The sequence below is a fragment of the Plecotus auritus genome (assembly GCF_963455305.1).
Source record: "Plecotus auritus genome assembly, chromosome: 8".
Taxonomy (NCBI): domain Eukaryota; kingdom Metazoa; phylum Chordata; class Mammalia; order Chiroptera; family Vespertilionidae; genus Plecotus; species Plecotus auritus.
In genome coordinates, this window is record NC_137782.1 from 130,814,764 (window position 1) to 130,828,378 (window position 13,615).

A 13,615-nucleotide genomic window follows, 5' to 3' on the forward strand; every position below is an offset into this window, starting at 1 on the left:
TACAGTAGGAACATTTATTTTAACACTTCTAAAAGATATTTCTCCATGCCTGATGATTTGATATAAAAATCAAACACATCATACTTTCCCCATCAGTCTCTCTACATCAAGGGCAATCAGAAATTTGTACAACATGAATTATTTGCTTCTGAAACAAAAATTACAAATTAATGATAACAAAAATACACAAATCAACTGGACCCTAAACAAATTTCTAACAAATTTTTCCCCAATCACCTACAGCTTGAGCTTCTTTCTTCAACCTCATTCTGCTCCTTTTCCTTTCTTTGCTTGGCCATGAACTTCTGTTAAAATCAATTTGTAATATACAATATTTATCAGATGTTGTTTTGCTGTGCATACAAACAAATCTAATCTATTTCACTGTATTTACAATTTAAAAGAGCCTGATCCTATAAAATAAAGATTTGAAACACAGTGCCTTACATTAACATTCCTTCCTTCCATTCATCAGTCATCTGATATTAATGTTTACCAGGCATCATGCTTTGTGCTTAGGGATTCAGTGGTCAAAAAACAGGTAAGGCCCTTTACCTCACAAAGCTTACATTCTAGTGGCAGAAGAGAAACAATAAAAAATAAATAATTTTGGATGGTGGTAAGCCCTATAAAGGAAAAATTAATAAGGTAATTGATTAAGGTTGACGCTTTTGTGGAGGAGAGAACATTCTACTTTAGCTTGTTCTTTCTTGGGCAAAAGCTTTTCTGGAAGCTGATATTTAAGTAGAAGCCTAAAAGACGAGGAACAACCAGCAATACAAGTGGGACTGGAAGAGGGCAAAGGAACAGCAATGTAAAGGTGCAAAGGAAGCAACAGGCCTTTTGTGTATGAAAAATAAAGAGCTAAAAAAAACCCTAGAACATAGCAACTCAGGGTTTAAGTCTAGAGTAAAACAAAGCTTAGTTCAAACCGTAGGTCTGCCATTAACTAGCTATATGACCTTGGGGCTAGATACTTGTGTTTAGGTACTCTTTGAGACTGTTTCCTCATCTTTAAAATTGAATGATAGCACCAACCTCATAAAGTTGATCAGAGGGGATTAAATAAGTTCCCAGCAAGTAAGAACTTAATAAATGTTAGGTGAGTATCTGTGCCACAAATACAATATGGAAAATGTATGAAAACAACTCTGTTTCAAACAGGAGAAACTAGAGCTATATGGCTGATGATAATTCTCTATTGCACGCCCTGAAGATGTGTATAACTTGGGAAAAAGAGAGGGACTATGATTAAATCAGGTTAGAAAATGGGCTAATAGTTAAGCAGTTCTTTCTAACTAGACAATTTGGAAACTTTAATATGCTGTGTGTCAATGACTCTGCAAGAGCGCATCAGAATACAACTTCCTACACTTAATAAATGAAGTGTCACATGGACTAGTGATCTGCAGAATCCACTCAGGCAAATGCTGCCAGAGGAAAGAAAGACTAGAAGTTATTGGCAAGGAACAATGAAGGAGAAGGAATAGTATTCCAAACTTAAAGAGAAATCAACTGGCACACACCTTCAGAAGTTCTCCTAAAGGGAAAGAATGTACATTTTGTGTGGACACTTTAGTTTGACTATAATACCATCACCTGAAAATTTTATGGGGAGTTAGAAATTTACCTCTGTATTTTGCTTATGACGTGTACTCTTGCAGTGATTTATCATTGCTCTTTCACCCGAGTAGAAGAGGGAACAAATTGGACAGAAGAATCCAGGCTTCGGTACAAGAAAGTCTAAATCTAGAGGACAGAAAAAGAGATGGAAAGAGAAAAGAAGAAAATTTATGATACATCATAGCTATGTTAATGAATTTATCTAAACACAACAAAAAACCAAGCACAGTATATACTTACATACAAACATAACATATACCTAGGATTGCTATATATCTAGGGATCAAGAGCAATTGAGCTTTTAATTTAAAAAATGTTTTTATTTCTTTAACAAATTCTATAACATTCCAGAGCCTCCAGGAATACCAGGGAAATCCTTCAGAATAGCAATTCATGGAAAAAGAATCTCATAGAGATTCTTTGAAATAAACCTCTTTGGAATCCCATATTAAAATAAAACAGAAAAGAGGCAGATGATGGGCAACTGTCTGCTTGAGGGCTATTCTGACAAATAAGGAGCCCCTCAGATCATCTTAGCTAGCCATAAACAAAGTTGGTAAGCTAAGCTTTTCAGTATATTCTACTTAAAATGAAATTTCTGCCTGGGCAAGTATTAATTCAATTCTTGCCAGAGCAGTAAACAAAGTGCCAGAAATAAAAAGAGACATATCCTAGACTTCAAGAGTGCAATCAATAAAATTCCTTCCTAGGTGAAAGCAGTGTAATAAACTTTACAAAAATGTCAATGTGCAAAACTTGCTAATTTCCACTTTAAAATAATCATCTATTGAATGAGTTATTGTTACTCATCTAACCAACAAAACCTTCATTATGGCACTGAGTTTTATTTCTCACGGGTTGGGGAAAAAAGCGTCATTGTTACTTTACCTTCGGAGACATCAGCTGCCACTGGTGTCCCTAAAGAAGAGTCCTCAATCTTCTTGCGTTTTCGCTCTGGTTCTGAATCCTTAAAGTCAGATTCTTCATCAACTAAAGTCATTAAAATTTTTAAAGAAAAAAAGGTTATTTAAAATAAATTTACAGACTTTGTAAAGCTTACATTAGATAACCCCTTCCTTCAAAGATTAACTTATGGCTCACCTTGTTTAATCCTACCTGACCACCCTTCTAAGATTCTTCGATGTAAGGACTAAATAGGTAAATCTGTTTAATCTTATTAAATCAATTTAAAGGAAATGAACTAGCCCGGCCAGTGGGGCATAGCGGTTGAGCATTGACCCAGGAACCAAGAAGTTAACGGAGCAAGCCGAGATCATGAGCTTGATCAATAGTAGGGGGTGTGCAGGAGGTAGTGATGGATATTTGTCTCTCTCTATCCTTCTTCCTTCCTCTCTCTCTAACAATCAATAAGAACATATTAAAAAAAAAAAAAAGTTAACAGCTCATTTTTTAAATAAATAGTTCCAGAAATAATTTAAAGGGTAATGGAAGAAGTTCGATAAAGTATCAAGAGTTACCATGTGTATGCAAAGTGTTGGATTGGGGGAAAGAGTGTGGGTTAAGGGGGAAAGGACATGAGCAGAGAATAATTCTGATTCTCTGTACTAAGGCCCTTCCGACCATCAAACAAACAAACAAAGAACCAAAAAACAAAAATAACCCAACTGAGCCAAAACTGACAGACTAAGACCCTTGTTAGACAGAATCACAAGTGAAAATACAAATGTTAAAGCCCAGCAGAATAAATAATATGTAAGAAGCACTTCATGTCAGCAGACACCGCGTAATATGGTCTTGGGGGAAGACAAAGACAGAACTGGTTCCAAGCAATCTTATTTACTACCCTCAGTAGCTGAAATACTTTACACTGTTGCATAGCACTTGACAAATCCCTTTCACATACACATCATTCATTTAGCATTTATCTCATGTGAAGAGAGGCAAGTCAAATCATTATTATCCCTATTTCTTCACAGATGGAGAAAGCAAAACCAAGAGAGGAAGAAACTGACATGCCCAAGGTTGTATGAATAGTTAAGTGATAGAGGCTAGAGCCAAGACTTGTGACTTCAAGTTCAGTGCTCTCTCCAGGAAACAGGGCTACTTTTACTAAATCTGAGGAGACTGCTACGAATTATGATTGCATTTTTTATTTTTCTCTTATTCCTTGCAGTTTACTGGTTATCAAATCCTAAAGAATCAATAAAAGAAAGACTGTATCCCATTTCTTGACTTGATAGTTAAAATAGCCTCCAGTATCTTCCTACAAAAGTTTATTCCCTTATCAAAGGAATAAACTTTTTCAAACACATTTGCTCCTGAAGCTCCAAAGACATTTATCTCATAATAATAAATAATTATATAATAATTTAAATAAATTAAAACAAATATTTTAAGTTTTAAAAATGAAGTCTTAAGCTAGAAAACATATTGCCAAACATATTGTCTTTGTATTAATGGAAATAAGTTGTTTACAGAATCAGTAAATAAATCATCCTTTCTCTATTCTTCATTCTTCAACTAAGCCACTAACTACGGCTTGGTATCAAGGAGAGGTTATACAAAAGAGACAGACAGAGGAGTAACAGTTTGGGAGAGAGCTTCAAGAAAGAGGGCATGATCAGTAGTAACAAATGATGCAGAGAAGTAAAATAAAACTAATTTTAGAAGGAAAAAAACAACCAAGTTTCACAACAACCCAATGTAGGTTCTCAATACCAATTCAGGAAGGTGATTACAAAAGAAGCCAAAATATATCCAGTTCGATAGGAAATGAAGAAGTAATAGATGTTCTTTCTAAATGCTTTGCTCTAAAAGAAAGGAGATAAGATGGCAGCTAGGATTCCAAAGTTAAGGGCATGGTTTTTTAAAGGGGAAAGTCTTGGGCATATTTTAAGTGTGAGGAGCCAATATAGGTAAAATACAAGCTGGCAGAAAGGGGAGATCGTATATTTGCTCTGGTAAATAGAAATGAGAACAAGGTTATACAGTGAGAAATGGACTAGGCGATGCAGAGGGGAGAAAAAGGTTTACATTACAACTGGTTAGGACAGTGGTCGGCAAACTCATTAGTCAACAGAGCCAAATATCAACAGTACAACGATTGAAATTTCTTTTGAGAGCCGAAAATCGACGACTTCTGCGCATGGGCCATGAAGTTTGAATCGCACTGTACGTGCACACCCGCATGTGGTATTTTGTGGAAGAGCCACGCTCAAGGGGCCAAAGAGCCGCATGTGGCTCGCGAGCCACAGTTTGCCCACCACTGGGTTAGGAAAAATGGGAAAGGAAGGAGGCCTATAGATTATGGAGCAGCACTGAAGGGCCAACTAAGATCAGATTCAATGAACTTGGACTGAATCACAGTTAGTTTTTCCTTAGAGAATATAGAAAAGCAAGATGGCAAGAAGGGTGCTGTTAAGAGGATGGAGCAAGGGCTGTTTAAGTCACTGGGTAGTTGATATTTTGCTTTACCTCTGTGAATCAATAAACTTGAGATCTGGAATGGTATGCTTTTTTTTTTTCCTACCCTTTTTAGCATTTTGCTACGAACATAATGGACACAATGACAAATACTTGTTTCATGCCTAGAGAACTGTCTTACACTTAGATAATGTTCCCTATTTGTTCAACATAGTTTTATTAATGTTATTAAGACATTTGAATTCACTGGCTGGTTGCTTGGCAGCATCCACAAAGCAACAAATCTGGTCTACAAGTAAGAGCTAGTTAGTTAATAAATGATTACCACTTGATACTGCAACATGGTCAGAATAACCCCTTTCAGGGATCACTTCTATAAATTTGTCACATTCTATTATAATGGGATTGCCTACTATTCTATTATCCCATTTCATTATATTCCACTATCTCTCTAAATTACAAAAGTAAAAAAAATCTTTATTCAGATCTAATCATTATAAGGCTATGCCCCTCCTCCTCCCAACAAGCTATTTCACTGTTTTTCTACTTTTCTTCTTCAGTGGTAGATCTAAGACCCCGTGCTGTGTTACTCTCTTGTCCCCCTTCCATCAATCCTGCTTTACCTTCACTAATTTGGTAGGCCTCTTCTTCATCTTGCTCTGGTTCTGTCTCAACTGTGTTTTCCAATGGTGGAGTTGTCCCAATTCTAACTCTCTTGGTTGGCATTTTAGCTTTAAAAAAAAAAAGTCTAATTATTATTTACAATAACAATATTTAAATTGCTTTTAATTCTAAGTAACAATTTTAACACCTTTTTTGCAAACAAGATAATACTCAAATTTGGGAAGGAAGCTCATTTCTAATATAAAATAAGAACATTTTATTTAAAAACACTCAGCATTAGTCTAAACATTTTTCTTTTATTTTCTGCTTTATCTTGGTCCAAACTATACCTTCCTACCTGTGTTCCCTAAGAAGCTTATACATATTTTTCTATTTTGTTCCAAAAACCTGTAGGACCTTCCTAGTATTTTTTCTTCTTAGTATGGGTAACTCTTTCAAGATTTCCTTATTGGATATTATTTTGATCTCCCTCAAGTCCTGAAGGTGAGCTGACCTATTATCCTATACTCTCAAAATATTACTTAACAGTGAAATGGTACCTTCCTGAATTCTTCTAAATCCAAAAGTAGAAGGGTCTAGTATAAACAACCTTCTACTTACCAAAGCTGGTTTTCCCCAAAATGCAAAAATACCATTTCATTCCAATTTTAACACTGGTACTCTAGTTTGCTTTTTGGTTTTGGTATCTTTTCTTGAGGTATAATAACTTGGGGTGAGGACTACTCTGTAAGAGAAATCTGTGAAAGCTGTATACATTTCCTTGGCTATAACTATTTGTTGGCTTCTTTTATCAATACAGAGTAAAAGTATTAGAAATGCTACAACATATTTTAAAAATTTTTTTAAATGTAATACCCTCATAAAACAGAAAAACAACCGCTTCTAAGTATCTACCTGCTAAGTGCCTCTCAATCATGGTGTTCAGGTCTTCTTCCGTAACATTCACACTTATTGGACCCACTTGGGACAAGGCTTCAAGTTTTGTCTTCCTTGTGTCCACAGCTCTCTTTTTCTTATCCCCTCTTTTATCTGTGGGATCGTCATTTTTGCTTTGTGCTAATACAAGTTTTAAATCATCTCCATCTTCCTCTTCTCCAACTTCATCAACAGTAACAAAATTAAGCTCTTCTTTAAGGTTATTAAAATCTGCCACAGAGTCTTCATCCTCTTCATTTACTTCATCCAAAGTTACTAAGTGCAGATCACTACTGTCATCCTGTATTTCATCTACAGTAACCAAAGTAGAAGGGTCTTCAGGCATCTGGGAAGAAATGAAGCCAATGGAATCACTTCCAGTATTTCCCTCATTTCCTTTAGCATTTAAAATGGCAAAATTTAAGTCTGCTGATTCATTTAAAGGTAGCTCCTCTACTTCTCCAATTTCATCCACAGTTACCAAGCGTTCCTGTTTGAGAAGATCTTGTTCTTCAGCCACCGACAGTACTGTAACATCTTTAGGTTCACTGTGGGATATGCAATCATCTTGATCAATTAACTCATCTAATGTAAGAAGTGAATTTGAATTTTTTACCATTTCTTCCATATTTATTTCTTCTTCATCAATAACTTCATCTACAGTGACTAGAGCTTGTGCTAGGTGTGCAGCTGCATCATCCTCTTCCCCAATCTCATCCAATGTTACAAAAGATAATTCTCCCTCGACAACATGGGGGGCAGAAGTTTTCCCTTTCTTCTTCTTTACATTAAGTTCAGAGGAAGGGATATTTTTGAGAGCTTCTTTCCTTTTTCCCTTTAGTGGATTCTGTTTGGCTTGCGAAGGATTCACTTCTTCTATAACCTCATCCACAGTAACAAATTCATCCAAATTAAATGGAAATAATGGTTCCTGATGGAAAGGTTTAAAAAAAAAAAAATCAAAGAATTGTGAATAACTACTAATAAACTGACTACATTTCAAATAGTCCCAGTAAATGTGCATGAAGTATCATTTGTGAGAATTTCAGTGCAGAGAAGTTCCCTAAAGGTTGAAATTAGTTATTTTTAAAAGTCCGACAAATGAATTAGCTGTAATTCACAAGGTAAACAATGCCAAGAGTAAAACCCTAGTAATAATCTAATCCCACCTTCACTTAATTTCAATAACACTATAATTAATTTCTAAATAATGTACAAGTTTTAAAATGATTCACAAAAATACTACAAAAGCATTTATCAAACAATATAATATAAAGAATTCACTGTTCCATGTTAAATATCACAATGAAGCTAGAAAGCAAATAGCTACCAAGATAGTTCCATTGACCAGTTTATATGTAATATATATTTTAAGATATGCAACACTGAAATATAAAGTTTACATATTGATAAAGTTATATGGAAAATTACTAAGACCTAGTGGCAAGTATTACTGCACTTAAATAATGCCAATAGTAAAGAAAATAAATTCCCAGCAGGCTTTTCCTGTAACATTTAGTATGCTATCAATGATCAATTATTAGTACATATAATAATGACATTTTAATATATACCCAGTAATTTGGGGAGGAAGAAATCTGTAAGCAGTTGTATTATCAACTTATTAAGCCAATGGAATAACTTCTGTTTCTTAAACTAACATAGTCCCTTGCCTTAATAAAATAGACTCAAATTCTTCCCCTACCAGAGGAAGTAAATAAAATGATTAGGAAAAAAATTTTATGAATGGTGGAATCCTAAAATAGCAAACAAACAAAAAATGTAGCTGTATGTTTGGCAGTGCAACTGAGTACCAGAAAAATAAATCAGAGAGCCCATCCATTTATCAAAATGACCACCTTTTTGGAAGTGTCGCAAAATGAGGGGAAGACTCCAGTCAAGCGCCAGTCTTCTTTTCACATATCATTTTATTCTGTGTTTATAACCTATTCTTGTCAATATGAGATTAAAGGCATTTTCCTACTCTAATTCTCTTTCTGTCCCTGGGTTAACTTTTTGCCCAGCATCAAGAACACAAACTAAGGACTTGTATGCATGCATATAAATAAGGATAACCAATGGACACAGACACCAATGGGGTGGGTGGGGGGAGGGCAGGGGAGGCTGGGGGGAAGTCAATGGGGGAAAAAGGATACATATGTACTACTATTTGTAATACTTTAAACAAACAAACAAAAACAACCACAAACTAGCCTAGTTCAAGGTAAAAAACAAATTGGTAATAGGGTCCAAAGAAAAGAAAACATTTCATTCCTATCCTTTGGATGGATAGAACAGAAGAGTTTGTTTTAATAAACTATTTCTCACCTCTTTAGATTTGGAACTTCTACCAGTGGTGCTTTTAGGATTCTTAGTGTTTTGCCCAACCAAAGTCTGAAATATTAAGTAAAAAATATAGGAAAAAAAAAAAAAAAAAAGAATTTACAACTAGGTTATTAGTGTTCTTTAGAAAGAGAAAGAGAATTCAAACAAACATTATCCAAACACATTCATTTATGCCAATATTTACCAGGTATTCCAAACTAAGTCACCGGTTAATAACAGTATAGACATAATCTATAAGTTGTAGTTAAATTCAGTTTTACTGACCTTTTCCAACAATGTCTAAGTTGGGCAATCAGTAAGCTGATAAATAAAGCTTCAATTTAAAAAAGAAAAGTTTCCCATTCAGAAGCAGAGTAGTAAGTCACTTCAGGAGACTCACTGCAGACTTTATTTTTAAACCACAAAGTTAAGTTTCTGACCACATTTTATCCAAATAATGCTTTCCAAACCTGTTAATAATTATGAACTTGAGCTTATTATTCTAAATGTCTATCAGCTTAGATCAATGGAACCAGAAAGGGAAATGGAAGCTTGGGAGTAAAGTGAGGAGATGAAAGTATAAAACAAGATTACATCTCCTACTCCAAAGCTACAACAGGAGAGCTAATCACTTCAAAAACACACTGAGCTATTCTTCCTACCCTCCTCACCTTATTGTTGCTGTCATCCCGTTTCATGATGGAAGGTCTAGCCTCTGTTTCCTGAGATTGTTTTGTAATATCCCTGTAATCCAGTTTAGAATCCTTGTCTTGCAGGGCCGAGATCCTTCCACTGCCTCCTCTGGTAATACCGCTCTGAGTGGATTTGATTTTACTGCTGCTTTCAGCCAACCTGGCACTTGCAGGTTTAAGACCCAATTCCTTGGCTGAAAGTTTCTTTTCAGCATTTATTTGATCTTTGAGTACAGATTTTAGAAAACTTTTCTGGTTTTCAGATTTGGAAGCTGTAGGTTTTGCCTTTGGAGAAGAGACCATACCAGCCTTGATGCTTGATTTACTGCTAGGTGCATTTGATGTAGCCAGCACACTAGTTTTACTAGTTTCATCAGGCTTACTGGCCTGGCACACTCCTTTATTTGGGTATGCCTTGATCCCAGTGTTTTCTGCAGGCTTTTCTTTCATTGCTACCACAATCTTTTCCACCTTCTCTGCAACCATCCTAGCATCATTCTTTTCAGCCTTCTCTGTTCCTATTTGCAGATCCATTTTGGTTTCCTTAGTATTAAATTCATTCTCCTCCTGTTCATCCATGTTACTTTTTTCAGAAATTCCCTTTTTGCTCATTGTCTTCTCATCTCCAGTGGAAATTCCTGGTACCAGGGTCACAACACAAGTAGATGGTACTATTTCTGAAACAGTTTCATGTTTGTCCACTTCAGCTATAGCTTCTATCATAGCCTGTGTAATCCCAGAAAAGAAGTCTTCTGCTTCAGATGGAGATTCTTCTAGAATTCCTTGGATGTTCCTTTCTTCTATAAATGCACTGTCAGATGTTGCTAATTCTGTTTCAGAATTAATTTCTGCCTCTTCCTTCCCAAAGTCACTGGTATACACCTGCTGATTTAAAACGGACTCCTCTACATTTTCGGTGAATAATTCAATACTGGTTGGAATGGATTCTACAAGAGGAATTTCCACTTTGTCCTCCTCTCCTTGAGTTTCAATTTCCAAGGTTTCAATAGCAAAGTCAGAGTCACATAGTATTTTGTCAGGTTCTTCCTCACAAAACTCTTCCTGCTGTACAGAAGTTTCTGTTTGAATGCTGGGAATAGTTTCTTCTTCAACCTCACTAGGTTTAACAGAGGGACTATCAGCTGCTGTTTGCACCTCACTTTCATCAACTGGATTGTTTTTCAAGTCAGGGCTAAAAGTATTTAAAAACAAAGAAAAAAGAACACAAACAAAAACACAAACAAAAATCAAACTATGATGAGAATTCAACCATCATAAATAATCCTGTTGATGCCAATTGTTAAGACTTCCTAATGCATTAATAATAAGCATAGGGAAATCCAGCCAATCGGCATTAAAATGGTTAAGATGTTTTGATGTAAATATGTAAACAATATAAAAATTGTAAAGAGATCCTTCAGTGCATTGAAGATTTCTTTTTAGTTCAAAGAAAATGGCAAAATTATAACCATTGATCGGATCCTTGTACTCATTTAAGTTATAATAAATTTTTTCCTTCTGTATTAAATTTGCATCTTATTATTAGCTCCTATCTTTCTAACAGTGGTAACTGAAATAATATATGTATAGCTCTACAATAAAACTAATAATCTACGCATTGAAATCTGAAACCTTACCTAAAAAGAACAACATAAACAGAAACTGATAGTAAGTCACCTCTTTCTTTTTGGGGGGAATGAGACAGGTTTGCTTTTAATTTCCCAAGAATTGTATTTATTACTAATACTTAAAACATTCCTTGGAAGTTTTAATACTCTGTTGGATATTTAAAGTTAGAGATGAAACTGATAGTAGTATCACCCTAACATAAATATGAAGTCTTATTATAAAATATGTACCTTTGGCTATATTATGAGAAGAAATATGTTAAGAGAAATGTTTCCAGTTATAGAGAATAATATACAATTCCAATACATAACTTAAAAATGTAAGTAAAATTATTCAGAATAAATGGAGGAAATATATGTAGTTGATCTTATTTCATCGTGGTCTTTCCAAATGAAAAGTAAGCAAAAGTGTGATTCTATAATTAAACTACTTTCATGGAGACAGAGACAGAATAAACTATATTAATGCTCCAAAGATGAGACGTAATCTTGAAGGGTAACAAGGAAAATCCAAGCTTCTGAAGACAGTGTCCAGCATGTTATCAACACAAATTGAAGTACAACAAATACATTCACTTAATTACATCAGAAGCAGCAGGTTGGAGGAAGACACCAGACAGAAAGTGATCATGCCACATCAATACCTCATAGTAAAGAGTATCTACATTTTCCCCCTACTTTAAAAAATAGGTGATGAGACACCCCCTATGATATGCTTCTTAAGAGGTGGCCATATATCATTTATTGAGCACAAGATAATGTGTATCTGTGTCCTGACATGTTAATAATATTTTAGAAGTTTGGAAAAAGTAAGTGCTATCACATAAGGTTCTTATAATTGGAGCCAATAAACTAGTTCTCTCCCTAACGTTGGTAAGTTTAAACTTCCAAAGGAGAAAACTTTTTTTTAAGAGATCGGAAAAACACCTCTTGATAAAAAGTGTAAAGGCAAAGAGGCTGAGGAATTAAGTTAAAAAGCCAGTAACCATAGACCGTAACCAATACATATCTTATTCATTTATATAAGCTATAAGCTACCCTTCGCACACTGAAAGAGTTTAAATGTTATTTTAAATAATTCACATCCCTTATATTAAAAAATACCAATGGCTGATTTTAAGTGTTCCAAATTGTTAGGACTAGTCAAAATAAAACTTGTGGTCAAACACAAATATGACAAAGACAAGAAAAGGTTGTGACATTCAGTTATAGCAGTTACATAAATATGATTTCTCAAAATATAAACTTTTTGTTTTTAAATCACAAGACTCATTTCCAATGATAACGATTAAATTCAAATTCCTCCTCATTACAGAACTGTGTATTAACTCTAAAGCCTTTACAAATTAAGGCTATTACAAAAACACCAATCTACTGGTCTAAAAGACTAGCAATGGAGATTTTGATTCCTGGCTCTAGAATACAGCAAGTCCTTCCCCTTTGCCATATTTAAAGTTTGTCAATTAAAAAAAAAAAAGCTATTATCTTTTCTATAAAATGAATCACTATGCAGCAGTTCCATATTTCAAACAAAGAGCACAGACCTACTTGGAAAATGGCTCAATTCCATATTTGTTCTTGTGCATGCTTTTTTTTAAAATTACGGTGCTTTCTTCAAAGAATTCATTTACCAATATCTAGTTTTCTGGCTAATATGGGTAAAAACCTCAATATTCATCCAGTTAGCTTAGAACTGTGGTCGGCAAACTGTGGCTCGCGAGCCACATGCGGCTCTTTGGCCCCTTGAGTGTGGCTCTTCCACAAAATACCACGGCCTGGGCTATTTTGAAGAAGTGGCGTTAGAAGAAGTTTAAAAAATTTGGCTCTCAAAAGAAATTTCAATCGTTGTATTGTTGATATTTGGCTCTGTTGACTAATGAATTTGCCGACCACTAGCTTAGAAAGTCATTTTGAAACGTCAAATACATGTAATTATTAACATTAGAAGTCAAACAACCAGTCTTTCAGAAGAACAAAGGAAAACAATCGTATTCTGGGAAATGGCACAAAAAATTGATCCCAGGAAGGCATTCAGGATACATTAATTTCCCACCCTGTCCCATCCTCCCAACCCCCATAACACCAGAATGTCAAATCTTCAGAAAAGGCATACAATAAAAGCTGGGCATGAGAACAAATGGTAACACTATACCATAAAATTTACAAGAAACTTTAGACTGAGACTTAACAATACTGAAGATTAGTATTTATTTCAGAGGGCCACCGGATACTTCCCAACATTATGAATGAATTGGTGAAAATCTTATCTTGTATCCTTATTTTGAGCCTTAATCACATGATAAGTAATGTTACATGGGGGAAGACCAGAACAGGCAAAATGTAGAGTTATTATTAAATTTTTAATATATCCATGTGAGATTTCCTTTCAGTAGAAAATATATTTAAATACTTCAACTATAAAAA

The 13,615-nt window shown here is 34.8% G+C and overlaps 1 protein-coding gene across 8 annotated transcripts in view; it reads right to left on the minus strand.

Moving 5' to 3' along the window:
• The window catches only part of ZNF638 (zinc finger protein 638), a 114,449-nt gene continuing 100,834 nt past the window's right edge, over window positions 1-13,615 (minus strand). For all 8 annotated transcript variants that reach the window (XM_080685775.1, XM_080685772.1, XM_080685779.1 and 5 more), the window contains 7 exons: window positions 9,543-10,755; window positions 8,875-8,940; window positions 6,526-7,477; window positions 5,631-5,738; window positions 2,512-2,613; window positions 1,631-1,749; window positions 1-305 (listed from right to left, as the gene is read on the minus strand). In XM_080685775.1, coding sequence (XP_080541901.1) covers window positions 234-305; window positions 1,631-1,749; window positions 2,512-2,613; window positions 5,631-5,738; window positions 6,526-7,477; window positions 8,875-8,940; window positions 9,543-10,755 — 2,632 coding nt within the window. In that variant the 3' untranslated portion in view covers window positions 1-233. The remainder of the gene's footprint in view (window positions 306-1,630; window positions 1,750-2,511; window positions 2,614-5,630; window positions 5,739-6,525; window positions 7,478-8,874; window positions 8,941-9,542; window positions 10,756-13,615) is intronic.